At 45.0% G+C, this 17,303-nt stretch overlaps 1 protein-coding gene across 24 annotated transcripts in view; it reads left to right on the top strand.

Moving 5' to 3' along the window:
- The window catches only part of MSI2 (musashi RNA binding protein 2), a 339,949-nt gene that overhangs the window by 107,726 nt on the left and 214,920 nt on the right, over nt 1-17,303 (top strand). For all 24 annotated transcript variants that reach the window (XR_003095321.1, XR_003095316.1, XM_014522719.2 and 21 more), the window contains exon 5: nt 1,737-1,829. Coding sequence is in view for 22 of the 24 variants with exons in the window: in XM_014522719.2 (XP_014378205.1) it covers nt 1,737-1,829 (93 nt within the window). In the remaining 2 variants the exon portion in view is untranslated. The remainder of the gene's footprint in view (nt 1-1,736; nt 1,830-17,303) is intronic.

The raw sequence follows: 17,303 nt of genomic DNA, 5'->3' as shown, positions 1-17,303 counted from the left end.
GGTTCCTTGTTCTCAGGTTATGGGGCAAGGTAGAGAGAGCACCTGATATATTATTCATTACATGCTTTCTAAATGTGAATGCCCCGACCAAGTTCTGCTGGAAAACGCACAAACGGGTTTCATTTCCACGTGGCATTTCCATGTCCCCCGTTCAGTCGTGCTTTCGGTTAAGAAACATTTCTAAAAATGTAGGTCTGCACTTATATCGCGCGCTGGTTCTTCTCTCCAGCTTCAAGTGGGTTGTTTTTTTTGCTTATTGGATTGAATCCCTCTTCCAAAATATTTAAGCCTTGCATTAATGGAGCGACTCCCTTTATTAAAAAGGGCATCTCTCTGGGAGCGAGTCATGTCCTTGCTTTCGAACCTTATTGGTCACGTTTAAGGTTTTGATCTTGATCTGAAGGTAAGGTCTTGATAACCTGCACAACTCCAGATGGCTCGTGGCTGGTCCAGGAGAGAGGCTACTTCTGTCCTTACAACGTATTGTCACAGGTGTCCTGGGTATGACCGCAAACGGCATCCGACTGGAGGGCCCGGTGGCAACATGGTGGGGTTACTCGTGGTGGGATAGCTCCTATAAAATACCACAGTGTTGCAACCTCCGGGGTAAGGGGAGTATAGGATGCTTGAAAACCCTAGCTCTCACTGCTCTGTGGGGATTTCTTGGTTGGAGAAAGGCTAAGGGACATTACCCTGACAGAAGCACGCCCTGGCTGAGGCATTAGGCAGCTCTTATTTGATACTGTCCTACAACCATCAAGGCACTGGACTTGATCTGGCCTTTGGATCCTGTCTCAATGGTCTAAAGTGGGGATGGCAGGTCTTGGGCATCCTTCGCTCCTCCATACCCTTGTCTAGGCATACGCGTCAAAGGTCTCGGTTGCAGGACTCTGCAAGCAGGTTCATTGCTGGACCTCTTAATGCGTACACCACAATCCAGAGGATTGATGGTTGCCTACTGTTGTCTTGGCTAGCAAAGGATATTCGAGCTGGATCCTCCGTATTTTGAAAGATGATGTTGCGGGGCGGTGGCAGGGCATTCTCTCGGAAGACTTTGAGAGCAGTTTCCCTCTTGAGAAACGGTCCATATACGGTGACCGTCAGGCCTGCTGCAGAAGCCGCCTGTCCAAAGGGTTTCTGAGCAGCGCGGCAGGCAAGCTTGTTATAAGATATAGGATGAAAGGAGCTTCTGTACGTGGCCGACTACACTGCTGAATCGCTCGTTGTAACGCTGCTGAGTTTATGCTTGTGTTGTCAGAGTGAGAGGTGCCTTAATTTTGATTTTACAAAGGGCAAATAGATACGTGGCTTCCTTTTAAGATGATCCATGGAATGTATACATCTGCCAATTTTTATTTCCCCCCCCCCCCCCCAAAAAAAAAAAACCAAAACAAAACAAAACAACGACTTTTTTGAAACTGTAGCTAGTAGGTCACCGGAAATGCGATATGGTACTGTCACTTATTTTCACTTATTTGCATTGAGAAGCACAATGAAAATAATTCATTAAAATGAATCCCCTTGGGGGTGAGGACGGTGTTATTAAGTGCCTACACCCAGCCATGCTGCTCACAAAACCAAAAGGAGGCACCTAATCAAATAGACCCTGAACTGGTTTAGTGAAGAAATATTCTCATTTCATGGGCTAGGGGTGACATCTAAAACATGGTATTTTTTTCACGTGTTGTTTGGAATAATCTGATTAAACTGGGTGCTTGTCTTGTAATTTCTTACAGATGGTCACAAGAACAAAGAAAATATTTGTAGGTGGATTATCGGCGAATACAGTAGTGGAAGATGTAAAGCAATACTTTGAACAGTTTGGCAAGGTAAGCCCCAGCACAGTTCAACACTACATATTTTCAGTTCTTCTTTTTTTTTTTTTAAGTCTATTTTGAAAGACTGCAGTAAAACTTTCACTCAAATGCGAAGCCAAATCTTGCCTTTTACATCCATTCTCCAAAACCTATTTACATCCTTCTGTTCATCTTTGTATTTGTCATATGCATGTGATCAAAAAACATTTGATTGAAGACGGCATTGCTCATCGTTTATAAAAGTAACGAAAAAACATTGTGCATATCTGAGGGATGAATGTGGCCTTAACGATTTTATAGATTTGCAATTGCCATAAAATTGGCTTTCTGCTCGCCAATCATGTTAGCGGTCAGAGTAAGGATGAGTGGGTTGGAGGAGCCAGGAAATGACAACGGCGCCTAATAACGCTGTCATAGAAATAACGGAGGTAACACCAGAACGTCTTTGGGTTTTTATTTTTACAAAAGTTTCGTGAGCCGGACTGCTGGAGATATGCATGGAAACAGCTGTTACACAACATGCTAGGGGTGGACTTGGGGCTGGTGAAAAAGACTTGACGCTCCCAGCAAGTTATAGGGGATGTTTTCAAGAAAGAAGCAAATGTAAGTCCAACCGTACAGCTGGATTTTTGTAAATAGGGCCTTGTGCCAGCAAGGAGTCCCGCTGGCTTGCATAGGGCTTTGTATGAGTTGGACCTCTGTGTCCAGGAGGAGCTGGTTTCAGGGTTGGGACCACATGTGCGAAACCAGACAAAGTGGTTCTGGGGCAGTTCAGATCCCCGAGACTTTTCAAACCAATCGTTAGACGTTTAAAGCGGTGATGGGCTTGGGAACCGCCAGCCTCTCTGCAGGCAGCCTGGCTGAGCCCTGTAATGTTGTCTGTGGCTCGAAAAAGAACCCAGTCAACATAAAATCACACATCTGTCTGAAACCGTTTTTACCTCCAGCTGTTACAATTCTACCTAGGATTGCTAAAGCTGAAAAAGGGAAGGAGGATATATATTTTTCCCTTTTTTTTTTTTTTGTACACAGTTGATTTTACTTCTGGCAAAATGCAGTCTGCCTGTTTCCCTTTATTTTTTTGGTTTGTTCGCTTGGGTCATTGTTGCAGCAGCGGTTGGAGACAGGAAAAATTTTAATACGACGGTTTATGCCCCAAACCCTTCAGATCTGTGCCCTGCACAAAGATTCGTGACAGTTCCCCAAGTGCCATGCAGAAGGCTCCTCAATCACAAGTGCAGCGGGACAGCACTGTTCAATGACAGGTGTATTCAGTGTGCTTTAGGACTGGGTTAATCCAATTTTAATTTGCATTTGGCTGAACCTCCCATTGAAACGGAACTGAAACGGTTTCGACTGAACACCCAAAGGGTGCAGTTAAGTCGTGCAAACTTTAGGGGCCTCTGACTTCCAAAGCGCCCCGGCAAAATGTATATGAATGACAGCCTTCTCTCCACTGAACGAGCCTGCATAATATTTCCTCCTCAGCAAGAGGCATTCAGCAGAGGACCCAGAATTGTGGCATGACACTTATTTGCAAGACTTTAGGTGACATCCTGTCGGACCCTTTCTCAGCCACATGAAACCAGAAACACTGCAGGCAAAGTAAGCAAAGCATAGCATGCTTCATGCCTTGCCCCATTCTTTCCCCCCATCCTTAAACAGAAGACTGAGTGTAAAGCCCACCCCATGTGTTTCCTCCTATCTATAAATCCAAGATTGTGCGAGACCTTTCTACTGCGTTTCTTCACATGCCACAGTGCAGCTGTTACCCTGCTGGTAACAGGGGCTCAGGCAATAGATCCCCATTGATTCAACAGGGAGGGGACTGGTGGGCAAGTGGTTTTGCTTGTGTATCCTCAACTCTCTTGGGAAAGGCTCCATCATATGCTTGCAAACACCCCTGTTTTGGTGGCGTTCAGGGCAGGCGGTCTGGTGCATGGCTCTGGGCAGCTGCAAGGGTGGGATTAGATCCAGAGACGGAAGGGAGTTTTGTGTTACAATGGGGAGTGTACGTTCAGGTCAGGATAAATACTCTGCTACTTCATTTTCATTGCTATAACTTGTGTTGGGAGTGGTTAGAGCTTCAGATCATTTCCCCTTTTTTTTTTGTTTTTTGGTATCAATTGCTGCTGCTAGTCAGTAAGCTAAGTGGTCCTTGAAGACCCCGGGATGCAGTAACCACCAGCACTCACAGGTGACACTTGTGCTGCTGCTCTTTTAAGCTAATTGGCTCAGCTAGTTTTGCTCTACGATAATTCAGCAGTGGTCAAGGCCAAGCTATAAATGCAGCCACGGTTTTATATTGGCCTGAAAGAGTGAGTTGATCTGTAGGAGGAGAAGAAACAGTTGACTTCTACTGACACGCACACAGTACCTCGGTCCTCCAGCTGTTGACAGGCCCTACACCCTGGATGCGCCGTGTGGCCGAGTTTCACGGTTTTATTGTTCTTTAATTGGCCTTGCAAGAGGACGTGGCAGGATCCTCCCAAGCAGAGCCGCTCTGAATTAGAGTCCCTGGTTTTTGTTTTGTTTTTTTTACTTAGCTAGCCTCCACGAGCCTTGGATCCGTATTGTTTTTTTGAGGGTCGAGGAGAAGAGCTGATAACTCGCTCCTCCGCGGGATTGATGGTTGTTTTGCAAACCATTCATTTTATTTTCAGTAATAATCTTCGATTCCGGCAGGATGTTTACAGCCTGCCGAGCCTTTTATTAAAGGATTACATGAGCTTTTGGATGTTTCTTCTGTAGTTATTTCAAAACGGCACAACTCCTCTAACCTGTATTTTTGAAGTTAATAATAGTTTCAATCTATGTGCTTTGCATATTGTCTGGATGCACCCTTAATATAGTCTTTTAACTCTGCCATCTGGTAGTTTCGTGCTTGCAGGTTCTGCGTCTCGGAGAATACAGACAGCTAGGCTGAGGTTTTTCGAAGCTGACTGGTGATTCTGAGTGCTTTAATATGTGCCTGTCCCAACGCTGGCACCTTAGGAGGAGCCTGATTTATTTTTATTTTTATTTTTTTTTTGGAAGGCACCACTTCCTGGAAACTGGGTGCTTTTAAAGAGTCACCCAAATTTTGAGTCACCTTTAGAAAACCCTGGCCTTAGCCGTCGGCGGTAATAAAAAGTCTGGCTCTTAGATCAGACAGAGCAGTGCAGCATTGCGAGGATACCAAGCCATGCTCCCAGGGCTGGAGCACCCGACTAGATCTTGGGAGCCCCGAGTTCTAGTCCTGGCTCTGCCGTTACCCTGCTGGGTGTCCTAGGCCGAGACCCTTCTCCACCATGCACCTTTGTTTCTGTGCCTGTAGAAAGGGGACAATGCTGACCTCTCCATGGAGCACTTTGGCTAGGGACAGAAATGACACATAAACCAGTATCAGCGATCGGAAACCAGTTCCAATCTGTAGCACAACAGAAGTTCAGTGAACATAAACCGCTTTCAAAATGGTTGAAACTGGTTTACAATAAACCTGGATGGATGTAGTAGCTGGCTTAAACTGATTTAGGTTAAGTCAGTTTATTCAACTTCTGTCCCAGATCCCCTCCAGATTCAAGTTAACTTATAGTGCCCCAGAATCCCAGGATGCTTTGCACCTCCCCTGGAATGCCCCCCGCCCCAGCAGGGTGAGTGGGCTAGCCTTAGCCCAAGCTGTCTGCGCCAGCTGAGAAGGGAGGTGTGCTCTAGCGCCCCCCACTTTCTGGCCTGGGCCACTGTAGGCATGCGGCTGCATTACCAGAGTCAAAAGTGAATGTCTGTTCACCTGCTTACTGGTTCAATCTACGCAGCTTGGACTAACCTGCGAAGATTGAATGGATTCAGCCTCGGGCTTTTTGACTGTCTGTGCTTAGACTTTGACACTGAGTGCGGAGGGGTGCAGTGTCAGAGCCAGGCATTTATTACGGTTATTTTACTAACCGGTATTATTTTTGTGCACCGTTTTCTCTCTGTCTCACATCGCTGTATTATGTGCATGCACCCCCATCATTTACCTTCACTGGCAATAGGAATACGCCTCCACCATTTACCTTCACTGAAATAGGCATGGCCTGCCCCCATTTTGCAGAGGTGGATCTTGGGAAGAGAGAGGGTAAATGATTTGTCCAAGGTCCCAGAGGACCTGTGCAGGAGACCCAGTGAAGTAACTGCGGGCAGGCTTTGCCCCTGTGACCTGGTGGCGTTTTCTAAGGGCTTGACCATGAGAGAGCTCAAATGCAGGTAATGCCAGTAGGTGTCAACGGGGTTTCTGAGTTTACAGATACCTGATTATAAGACTTGACCCCAGGAGTTTTCCCCCTTTGCTAGTGGATGGCTAACAACACCGAGCAAGTAACGCTTATACTTTAATCAGTCTTAAGAGAGACATCCGAGTCTTGGGGGCAGCCTGTTGCCTGCATGCCAGGGGTTGGGGACCACGACGCTATCGTAATACAAGTAATATGCCTTGCCGGCTCAGCAGTGTGGTTTCAGGTTTTGAATGGCTGATGGCATTCTTCCCTTCTTATACACTCACAAAAGAAAAAGAAAAAAAGTGTATTATATAAGGCACATTTAGAGGAGCCTCCCATGTTTGATAAGAATGACTCCAGCTGCTCTGGCTTTGAAATGTTTGATTTACCCGCTGGGGTGGAAAAAATACTTAGCCAGTGATGTGGCTCTTGAAAGCCTGTTTTTACTTGCTGCGCAGCCGTGCTTCATAGGAAGGGGTGGCTGCTTTTGTAACCTCAGGTAGCTCTCCCAATGCACCTGGGGCATAGGACAGCAACCTGATCCCATGTCATTCTGTACTTGAAACACAGCAGGCAAGAAAGGGCCTGAGTGTTTAATTGAAACCAGTTTATTTTCTACATGAAAATGTCAGAAACTTTTTAAAAAAAAAAAAAAAGCAAAAAAACAGCTGAGGTTGTAAGAGGCTGAGAGAGTCCCTGGCATGGCTGAGCAAGGATCTGCTTGACACAGAGATAAAGGCAAACCGCATAAAGGCTCTTTCCGAGGACTCGACGTGCATGAGCCCTGATGGTGTCAGAGGTGGGACTTGGACGGGAAGCAGTACGTTGGAACCAGGGCCACGCTCGTCTGCATTGCAGTCCTTGAGTGGCCGCCGTAACTCATAGTATCATAGTACTTAGGGTCGGAAGGGACCTAAACAGATCATCAGGTCCGACCCCTTGCCCCGGGCAGGAACGGGTGCCGGGATCATATCACCCCAGCCAAATATCTGTCCAACCTCCTCTTGAAGACCCCCAAGGTAGGAGAGAGGCCCTCAAGGTAGGAGAGAGGGACTCGTGTACCTGTCCCCTCCATGGAAGTGTTAAGGGCCTCACTCTTACATTTAGTCCAAAAAGTTTGGGAACTGCTGCACGGGCCCGTGCGGGGAGAGGTCCTTGTAGGGTTGAGCCTAGCCCGTGATGCTCACCCTGCATGGGACTGAGAGTCCAGACCGTAAAAGGAGTAGTGGATTAGTGAAAAATGTAATAGTCTTCTTCAGAAAAGACTCGAAGATCCAACTTGGCTCCCACAGGCTTTAATAAAGGCCAGTCCCAGAAGGATTGTTTCTATAAACTTTTAAACTGCTAGTAAATGTGGTTTAAGGCACTTTAAAAAACAATTATACCTTGCCCAGCAGTTTTGATAGCTCAAGAGATACCAGCGCTGTCCTGACACAGGAGGACGGAGGGACAGACGGGAGAAGCTGCCCACAAACAGAAATTATTTTAATAGCGTTTAAAGCAGAAAGACCTCAAGGGGGTTAAAGACTGAAAACCCAGCCCAAGCGCTGCCATTCTGCCCCTCTTCCTTTCTCCCTGCCAACCCCCGCCGGGGAACAAGAATGCTATTGAAATTTAATCCAAATCAGTCCTGTAGTACATGGCATATATTTCTGCGCTCAAATGCTCTCCCTCTCTTCCATTGATTCATTTGTGTGTAGGCAGAAGTTCGTCCAAATTTTCAACATTTTAGGTCATTAGCCCACTTTGCTGAAAGAATAAAATAAATACAGCGCTACCGGCTAATGGAGTCTGGCCTGTCTGTTCTTCACTGCCCTACGAGATTAGGATGTGTTGGAGCATTTAAGACTCCCGGTATCACTTTTAAATGTATATTAGGAAATATATATCAATAGCTTCTTAAGACCTCACTTGAAGGATTTTGCCTAGCAGAAGAAAGCCCCTAAAAGTTAATGAATTACACTTCTCCCAGGACATGCGTGTTCTGCACCTTTTAAGCCGTAAGCTACTGATGATAAGGGACTTCTCATGGTTCGGCTTTTTTTAGCAGGTAATGCTGGCTTTATACAACTCCTGCAAAAGTAAAAGGAGTCCTCATTTTGCGACTTGCAATTATACTTCACATGGTGAACTGTGTAATTAGTTTGGAAGACTTATGCTTAGTCATTGGTTTATCCTAATCGGCTTTGGCTTTTCCCAACAACAAAGTGAGCTTATTTTGCTAAGCTGAAACAACTCTGCTCCCTTTGTTCCTGTCTTTTATTGTCTCATTCCTTTCATTCTGTTTTACTGCCAAAGTTTTGTTTCATTAGGCCTACAAGTCATTTCCAATCCAGTGGGCTGCTACAATCAGGCCTTTATAACTCAGCTGCCCCGGTTCCCATGTCCCTTCTGGTTTACAGCCAGAGCTTGTTGTTTGACTTGGTTTTTTAACCCGTTCTTGCACCCCAACTCCGTCTGACCTCGAGGAACGTTATTTGGTGTTTTAGCTTCTGAGCGGCGAAAAGCCAAACCTGAAAAAAATGAGGTCAGATAGGCTCCTTTGAATTTAAGAATATTAAATGGTTGCGTTGGTTCATGAATTGATGCATTGACACGATTGGACTCCACATACCCTTTTTGACCCAGTTATTGAAAAGGGACTTTATCAAAATCGTCTTATAGAAATATTGAATTCAGCCTTGGTGGGAACAATCTTTTGAATAACAAGGCTGCTATAGTTTCAGCCTGTGTGGCCAAGACAATGGGAGCACACATTTCTCAGAAAGGTATGTTTCTAGTGGTTTTACTTACCGGATTTGTCCCAAGTCTGGGATGGACTACCATTTTCCAAGCCAGAACTATATTATCGCGCGTGTGTGTGAGAGTGTTTAAATGTATAAACAGAGCAAAAGGTTTGAATATTGCTATTGCACAGAGATGGGTGAAATATTTCTCAGCTGTATTTTATACCTTTTAAACCTTTCTTAAGCAAACTTGCAAGGACAGCAGTGTTAATCTTGCTTTATTTGCTGTGAAAATCTTCAAGCAGGACCAGCTCTTCTGTTTCGGTGGCAAACAGATTTGGACAAACATTGGCTTTTTCCTTTTTTTTTTTTTTCCCCCCCCCCCCATTACTATCCTAAAATGAGATGTCTGGGGTATGCGGCATTCAGCTTTTTATTTTAAATTTGAATCTGAAACTGGAACAGAACAGCGTGCATGAATTGCATTAATTTTCTGTCCCTGCTTTGCATGAGGTCTTCCAGGCAAATTGTAGGCACGATGCAACTTTGTTTTGCAAAGCTTGTTTCCTCCCGAAATACGTAAAGATACCGAAGTTCAAAGCAAAACAGGATTTGTGAATCACCTCAGTGGATCTCAAATGTTTTATATAATTGCATGTTGTTTCCTGCAAAAAAACCAAAATAAACCGGCGGAATAATAGTCTTTGCCTTCTGATGTTGTTTTTCATTATATTAAAAAAAAAAGATGATTGTGCTTTGAAAGATTTCAATTTTCAAGCATCTTTATTTCATTGTCGTGGCTTATGGGCTAGTTAGAGTTAAGAGAAGAAAAGTAACTCCTGAAAACCCTTGCTTCGGGCATAGGCCGGAGTAATTGTATCGCAGGAAAAGGAAAGCTGAAGTCAAATATGCTGCAAAAAAAGAACAAAAAAAAGGAACGGGTGCCCTTTGGATAAATCCTCTTTTGGGGGAGCATGCAGTGGAGGAATGCAGAAACAAATTGTTTAACTTTTTTTGCTGACTTAAAAGCAATCTTTTTTGAGTAACAAACTAGGAATTGCTTATGTTTCCCCTTCTCCTCTTAACTGGAATGGAAAAAAGGAGAGGGAGAAAAAAAAACGGCACTAAGGGTATTAGCCTAGTCGGGTAGTTTACATAATTTGCTTTCTTACGTGCTTATGGGTTTGACAGCTGTGAAAATATAATTCAAGGTAACAGGAGAGAGAACTCCTCCTCGTTTGGCAAGGCTGTCTGGGTGTGAACGAGTTAACGCACCATTGGAGTATTAACCACTCCAAAGGTTTACTTTGCTCCGAGACCCTGGTCCGGCCTCCGAAGACGCTATCACAATAGAGTTGTTAGCATGAGAAAAGGCAGCTTTCTCTCCGTAGGTTCATTTCAGGGGGATTTGGAGGTCTATAGAGAAACCTGGGTAAAGCCAACGTCGGTAGATGCGATGAGTTGTGCTCTTACGGAAGTGAACGCCGAGTTCATCGGGACTTGGCCCGCAGCCTGAATTGCATTGTTTCATCGCTTCGACATTGATATGTAGATTTGTATGGTCAACAGGACGCAGAGATGGCTTCTTTTGAAAGTATTTGCTCTGTCAAAAAGTCATTTCTCCGACGTGACAAGTTGCTCGCTTTTTCTATTTTCGGCGCTCTATCTCCCAATTCAATATTTGTGAATTAGTTGCGTTGTGTGAAATAGGAGGGCAGGTCTGGACGGTATTTACATTCTAATCTGTAATAGCCAGAGGACCAGAAAGATTTTAATATGTAGTCAAGTGGAGAATATGTTGGCATTTTTTTTTTTCAACTGCTGCTAGACTCACCCACTGCCTTCAAAAGCAATCAAGAGCTAAATGGCTGCTACTTAATAGCTTTTAGCTCTTTTTATTCTTTTTCCTTTTCTAAGTTGACCTGGGTATACTTCAGCTGAAATTAAGTCACCCAGCGGCTGAATTTGAATAATCACAGTCCTTTAAAACAAAACAGAGTGATAAGCTAATACACCATTGTTTATGTCTTGGAGAAGTTTCAAGCAATTAAAATAATGCCATGTATAAAGGCTATTTTTATATGGTTATCAGAAAACAGCTTTTGGTCCTTGTGCGCATTGCCTGTGCTAGTCTTTTCCATTCACTTCCAGGCTCCAGTATTTTGGGATTTCTCAATGTGTGTGCTCAAACCAGGCTTTTCTAATAGGACAGTGTGGCCTGCTCCTCTAAGGCATATATATACTTTGACATGCAATCAGTAGCGATCCATTGTCGTCTTAAAAATCTACTTTCGCTATTTCTCCTCCTGTCTCCCTCCGCCATGCGCGCGCACACACGTAGTTGCACACGCGCGTGCACACGCACCCCCTCCCCACCCCACTTTTCATACACTTGAGTATTTCTGTAAGAAACTTGATCGTTGCTTGAAAAAAGTCAGTGTTTTCATTCTCGCAACGAAAGCTTGTACACAGGAAGCCAGTTTTTAGGTGGTCTGTAATAAAACACATGCTTTGTGGAAGTGGCTTTGTTATAAATTATATATTGGTCGCAGAGGTTTCTAGCTGGATTTTATGAAAAGAGGAAACGTTAAGGTGGGATTTGCCGGTGGGGGCGTTGAGGGGAGGCTGGAGACAAACTTGGAAGAAAGTTTGAAGTGCAGTTTCCTTCCTTTTTGTTCCTTGTTTAAATAAAACGGTAAGGGACTTTTCATGCTTTAAAGCTAGGGACCAGTGCACTTCGGCTGCTTAGGCCTCAGGGTAGCTGGGCTCTATCCCCCAATCTGCCACCTACCTTTTTGGTGCGACTACCAGCAAGTCATTGCATTTCTCCAGGTCTCTCTTCCCGGCCTCCATACTTTGCCTTTCCAGTTTACTTGGAGAGCTGTTTCAGCCGTAGAGACTCTTACTACAGGTACATGCAGTATAGTGCATTGAGGCCACCATCTTGGCCAGGGCTCCTACTTGCTGTGATAACACAGGGCATCCGGGCAAATTCAGTTCTTGTTGAGATCTGTGAGCGATAAGTGAATCCTTCACGGGGTTGGCTGTCTCAGTTTAAACTATCCTTTTTGGCTTTCCCTTTCTACAAAATGAATTAACTATACCAGCCTGGCGCAACTTGATTTCGTGTCGCTAGTCCCCACTCTTTTGTCTCATTCCCTTTAGCGCAATATCATGGCTTGTGTCACGGCCCATATTTCTGTCCTATATATTTTTATAATAAAATAGTAGCAATTACGGCTCTGATGGTACAAAGCGATCCAGAGAAGGTGACCCCTGAATCTGCACAGAGTCCGGTCGAGGGCAGCACAGAGTCCTCTGGCACAGAGCCAGTTACAGGGTTAGGGCCTGCATTAGACGTGTTTTCAAAATGACTTCATTTCCCTGCCCCAACTGTGTCTTCAGTGTAATTGTGTGCATGTGCGTGCGGTTTTGTAGCCATGCTAAACATTGCTATCAGAAAAAACACAACGCTATTTAAATGCCAATGCATCTTTTCTGAGGCCACAGTCAAATTGCTTCTACCGCTTTTTCCTGCACTGCCTGTTGGACTTAAAAAAAATACAGCTCATCACCTAACAACACTAGGACTTTATTTCATCAAGGCAGTGCTGGAACCTGTTATATTACTGATGCATGTTTCTTAAATGGCCTTGTTTGTTCCCAAAGTGGGATCCCTAGGGAGCCAACTGCATAGGACACTAAAAGAAAGGTATTACTCTTCTGTGTTGCAACCTGGAGCTGCAGGTGAGAGGAACATCCTGGTGCTCTGTGCTGCACAAATGCAGCACAGGAAGATGGGCTTTTCCAAGCTTACAACCTCAGAATAAGGCAAAAGACAACAGGCTGGGTAACAGGTTGCAGAAAGGGGAGCCCTTTATTATCAACCACCTATTTCTGTCTGGTGCAACCATTTCTGTGCGTACCATATTGCGACGTCCGAGTGCAGTTTAACACCTGTCTGTCTTAAAGTGCAAAATACACGGGTTCTTTGCAAAGGCAGATGGACAGACTTTGCAGCTCATATCCATTTAGCCGAGAGCCGTAGTACAAGCCACCAAGCTGTTTTTGCTTTTGCTAACTTCAAGTGACTAAGCCAATGGCAGACCTTTGGAAAACTTCTGGTTTTACCTCATTTATTAAGGTATGATTTAGAAAGGATTATTTCATTGCCTGTGTGCTTATAAATTCAGCTTTTAGTGACATACTTTTGACTAATTCTTGACTTTTGATTAGGCTAGTCAAGGGTGGCGTAGTAGATAATCCACCATCGATTTAGAGAACGATGCCACCACGGTACGCAAGATTTGAACATCCTGTGATAGGAGGCACCTGACGTTTTTTTAAATGTAGCTTTTCTGAGCAGGGCGTTTTCAGTAGCTGGGCTCTTTAAAACACCCGTGGGGGGAACTTGGATAAATTATTCCACGCTAACTTGGAAAAAAACCCACACATCATGGGGAAGGAGGTGCAGTGCTATTTATTTTTCCCCCATATACAAGCAAGTGGCCATAATCACACACTCCTAACCTGTGCAGTTCCTATGGCATTGAGTGAAGAAGGATTTGAGTCGCTTACTGTCCAGCAAAAATCTCAAACATGTAATGCTGGGTCCACCTCCAGTCGTTGCTTTTGCATACAAGCCCCACTTGAGTCTCTTCCTTTCCCTGCACTTTCTGCAAGGTTGGGGCAGTGTATGGTTTTGCAGGGAGGGCATAGGTTTTGAGTACCAGGACTTTCTCTGTTATGTGGCAGAATGGTGCCAAGAACCATACGTTTCTACTTAATGCAGCCAAAGAAATAATAGCGAAGATGCTTCTGAATACCATGCTCCCTTGGAGACTTGGAATTTGGCAATCCAGACCACAGGGCTTTGTGCTCCAGGCCTCTCAATCACGCAGCGCCACCAACAGCCAAGAAGACTTCAAGACCCAATTATGTCACTAATACCTTTCTTGTTTGCCTAATCTTTGCCCAGTTGTTGCTTTTAAGAGCTCCCTCGCAGTGAAGAATTGGAAGGACTGGCTAGAAGGGAGGAAATGCATGAAGGCAATGTTCTCTTCCCAATCTGCTGCTTTCTGCTTATTCTGCATGGAAAGACCAACCATAGTTATAGGAAGGAGAAATATTTTCAGGTTCCTCGGTGTTCAGAGCAGCTGATGAGATGCCATCCTCCGAAGCTGATTTCAAGGATGGAGAATGAGGCGGATGAGGATGAGCTGCAGAGAAACCATCTCTCTGGGACCATGCCCGTCTCTTGCCCCCAGACTTAGCTGAATGCTGTAGCAGGGTGTGCAGGCAATCGGCTTCAGACCAGAAAGAGAAGCCAGCTCTTCTCAAAGGCCAGGAGTGGGATGGTGCTGCCTCCTCTCCTTGCCTGTTAAAATAGGCCAGCGTGACCTCCGTGGAAGAAGTGGAGAGATGCCACAAGAGCCTCGGAGAAGACACAGCAGTTGTTCGGATAAACCGTGCCCTCGCCTCCACAGTGCATCGGATGCCTGAAGTGGCCTCCAGTGAGCTGCTCTTTCTCTACTATTTTGCATAGTGTTAAAGGGCTGCAGTCATTCCTTTAATCCCACTAGGCAAATTTAGCCCATGCTTTGCAGCAAGGACTTCTACCACTCCCCTGCCTGATATTCCCCTGAATTTTAGCTGTCTTCCCCAACAGTCCCCGCCATCCCCATGAATTGTGGGGGCTAGGGAGCACAACACCATAGCCCAGTCTGGACCACTTCCATTTTCCCCCAATTTTACTTAATCTGGAGTTGAGAAACTTTGTTTGTCTAGAGGCAACCGCTTGCAACTTCCAGCAGTTCTAGGAATATTCGAGGCCGGGTGCTTTCTGGATGGCATTATTAGTCCTTGCTGGGTTTTTCAGATGTGCTGAAGGAAGTTCTAGATGTCAGAGAGCAAATTTAGGGAGGAAGTTGCAGGGGAGAAGGGGTGAAAAGAGGTGAGTTGGCTGCAGCCATCGAGGAGTCTCTGTTTGAAGACGCAGTGGATTTACTAGGTGACATTTGCCTTTCATCTTGTGTAATTGGAATAATGCTGATGGAGTTAGGAGGGCTTTTTTGCAATAAACTTTTTATTGCTTTGATAGGCACCCACCCAGGCTGTTTGTTGATCGTGCCACTATTAACATTAACTCAAAATTATACACAAAAGGCAGTCGGATGGCTTTGGCTTCCAGTGAGACTAGAGTGTCTAACTCTCATTTGTGCCTTTGAAACTCTATCTGCCAGCCGTAACTCTACAACTAAACACTATATGTATTAGTGGTTCATTTGGGATACTGTTTCTTAGGGAGCTGCCTTAACATTACCTATTGAAGGCACAGGTTTGAAGACCCAATTTTGAACCCCGCAGGAAATATAAACTTTTTATTGCAAAAAAACCCCCAAACAAAAACTTGAAATGTTTTCATCAGAAGTCTGCCAAAAACTGGGAAAAATACCAGGTTCTGGCTGAACGGCTTTGTTGTTGTTTGACAAAATAAAATAAAGTAGACCTTAATAAAAACGTTTCTTTAGTTGAAAAGGTAGGTGGAAAAAATGTACCGGTCCTCGAGGTAAAATAAATGTGCTCTAATTTACACACATAACATTTTCAGGTATGACAATTTAATTTGACTTGTGCCATGCAGAGAGAGGTAGAATGTGAAAACCATAATGGCGGGTAGTGCTGTATGTTAAATTCAGTGGAGGGGTTTGTTTTTTTTTAGCCCTTATTTCTCTGGAAGCAATGTCTGACAGTATTTCAGGAAAGATAAAAGGGAAGCGGTATTCAAATGACAATTTGGGAATGTATAATAACCATAGTTCATTGCGCCAGTTTATTTTCCTTTTAAGAACATTAGTAACCGATTACTGGGCAATGAGCATTGATAAAGTATTCATGTCCTACAGTATCTGTGTGTGTGTGTGTGTGTGTGTGTGTGTGTGTGTGTGTGTGTGTGTGTGTGTGTGTGTGTGTGTGTGTGTGTGTGTGTGTGTGTGTGTGTGTGTGTGTGTGTGTGTGTGTGTGTGTGTACACATACACACACGAATATATCTTCAGAAAATGGGACAAGGGCAAAGTAGCTCAGATGAAGAACCAATTAGGATAATCTAAACAGAATGAGGATTAACCGCCTCTTAATCTGAAGGATATCCAAAATGCATGTGGCCAGTTTAGTTCAAACAAATGTTTGTCCCTGTCGGGGACATTCACAAGAGGTTTTGCATAAATAGCAATTAACAATGGTGGTTCTAATTTACCTTCCCAGGCAGGAAGTGTTTGCAAGGTTGGAGCGGACCGTAGAGATTTCACTAGATATCTTCGCTGTCATGTCAGCACTTTGGAAATTCAACCCATAAAGTGTATGTAAAGAAAGAGAGCGTTTGCGATCGTGTCCATTATGCATCGTCCGTCTGATATAAAACAAGCTTGCAGTTTGGGACTGGTGCTTTGTGGGGCAGGAGGGCGCCTCGGGTAGACTACAACAGTGGTACTTGACCGCGTGGCCTCCCGTGCTGGATGAGTTATGCACGGCTGATCTACAGGCTGGATCCTGACTTGGGGTAGCCCCGTGCACCAGCCCCACCATATCCTGGCATGATGTAGTGTGCAGGGCTGTGTCGTCCAGCCCACAGGGCTCCTCATAGGTCTGGAAATTTGGCATAAGGGGAGCTACAGACTAGCACTGCCATCACTTCCCCCCCCTGCCAAAGTTGCAGACCCATGGACCGGATGACATGGTTTTGTGGGCTGGAGGTTGAGCATCACTGGACTAGACTGTTCTTCGTCATCCCAGCGGATGTTGCTGCGCCCTTTTTTTTTTTTTCTTAAGAAGGACCATTGTGTAAACTGTCCTCAACTTTACAGTGGATTATTTTCGAAGGCTTCTGATGTCATTTAAGCAAGTTCTGCAAACGAGGTGACAACGTGAGTACCAGTATTACTCAGCATGTAGTTCTTTCCTTTCCAAGCTGAGCAATCGCTGGTGCGAACGTGCTTCCAGTTGGAACGTGTCTGTATTTTAAAACAGACGCTATAAACTCTTGCCCTTGGTTGTGTCGGTTCTGATGGGGCCGCGCTGCCTCCTGACACCGAACCACAAGCTTTTTCAACAGCCCTTATTGGAGAGCCCGCTGAAGAGCAAACCCAGCTGCGGGGAGACTCGGTTTGCGGGGAAGCGTCTGCGCAAGCAGCGGCTCTGCCACGTGAGGGTCCAGGGTTGTCTCCGTGACCATGATGAGCGGTTTAACAAGTTCAGATTGGCACCATGTTAATTGTGAAAACTGGAAGGGTGGGGAGCAAATTTCACCAGGGGCGATGGAAAATCGCCAACGTATTTCCACTCCGCTTGGCAAGCCACCGTTTACTGTCATTTCATATAAATAAGTTTATTTCAGAGGGTCAGCTCTCACCACTCCCCTTTTCTCCCTCCTACCCCACCCTCCCCCAAGTAAAGAAGGCCGATGAGCATTTAATTTCCCCAACAGCAGGTGCTTGTCATCCATCTGAAGATAGCTGCCAACATCTGG

The sequence above is a fragment of the Alligator sinensis genome, unplaced genomic scaffold (assembly GCF_000455745.1).
Source record: "Alligator sinensis unplaced genomic scaffold, ASM45574v1 scaffold118_1, whole genome shotgun sequence".
NCBI lineage: Eukaryota > Metazoa > Chordata > Crocodylia > Alligatoridae > Alligator > Alligator sinensis.
Note: the sequence above shows the minus strand (reverse complement) of the source record. Positions and strands in the feature narration are given on the sequence as shown.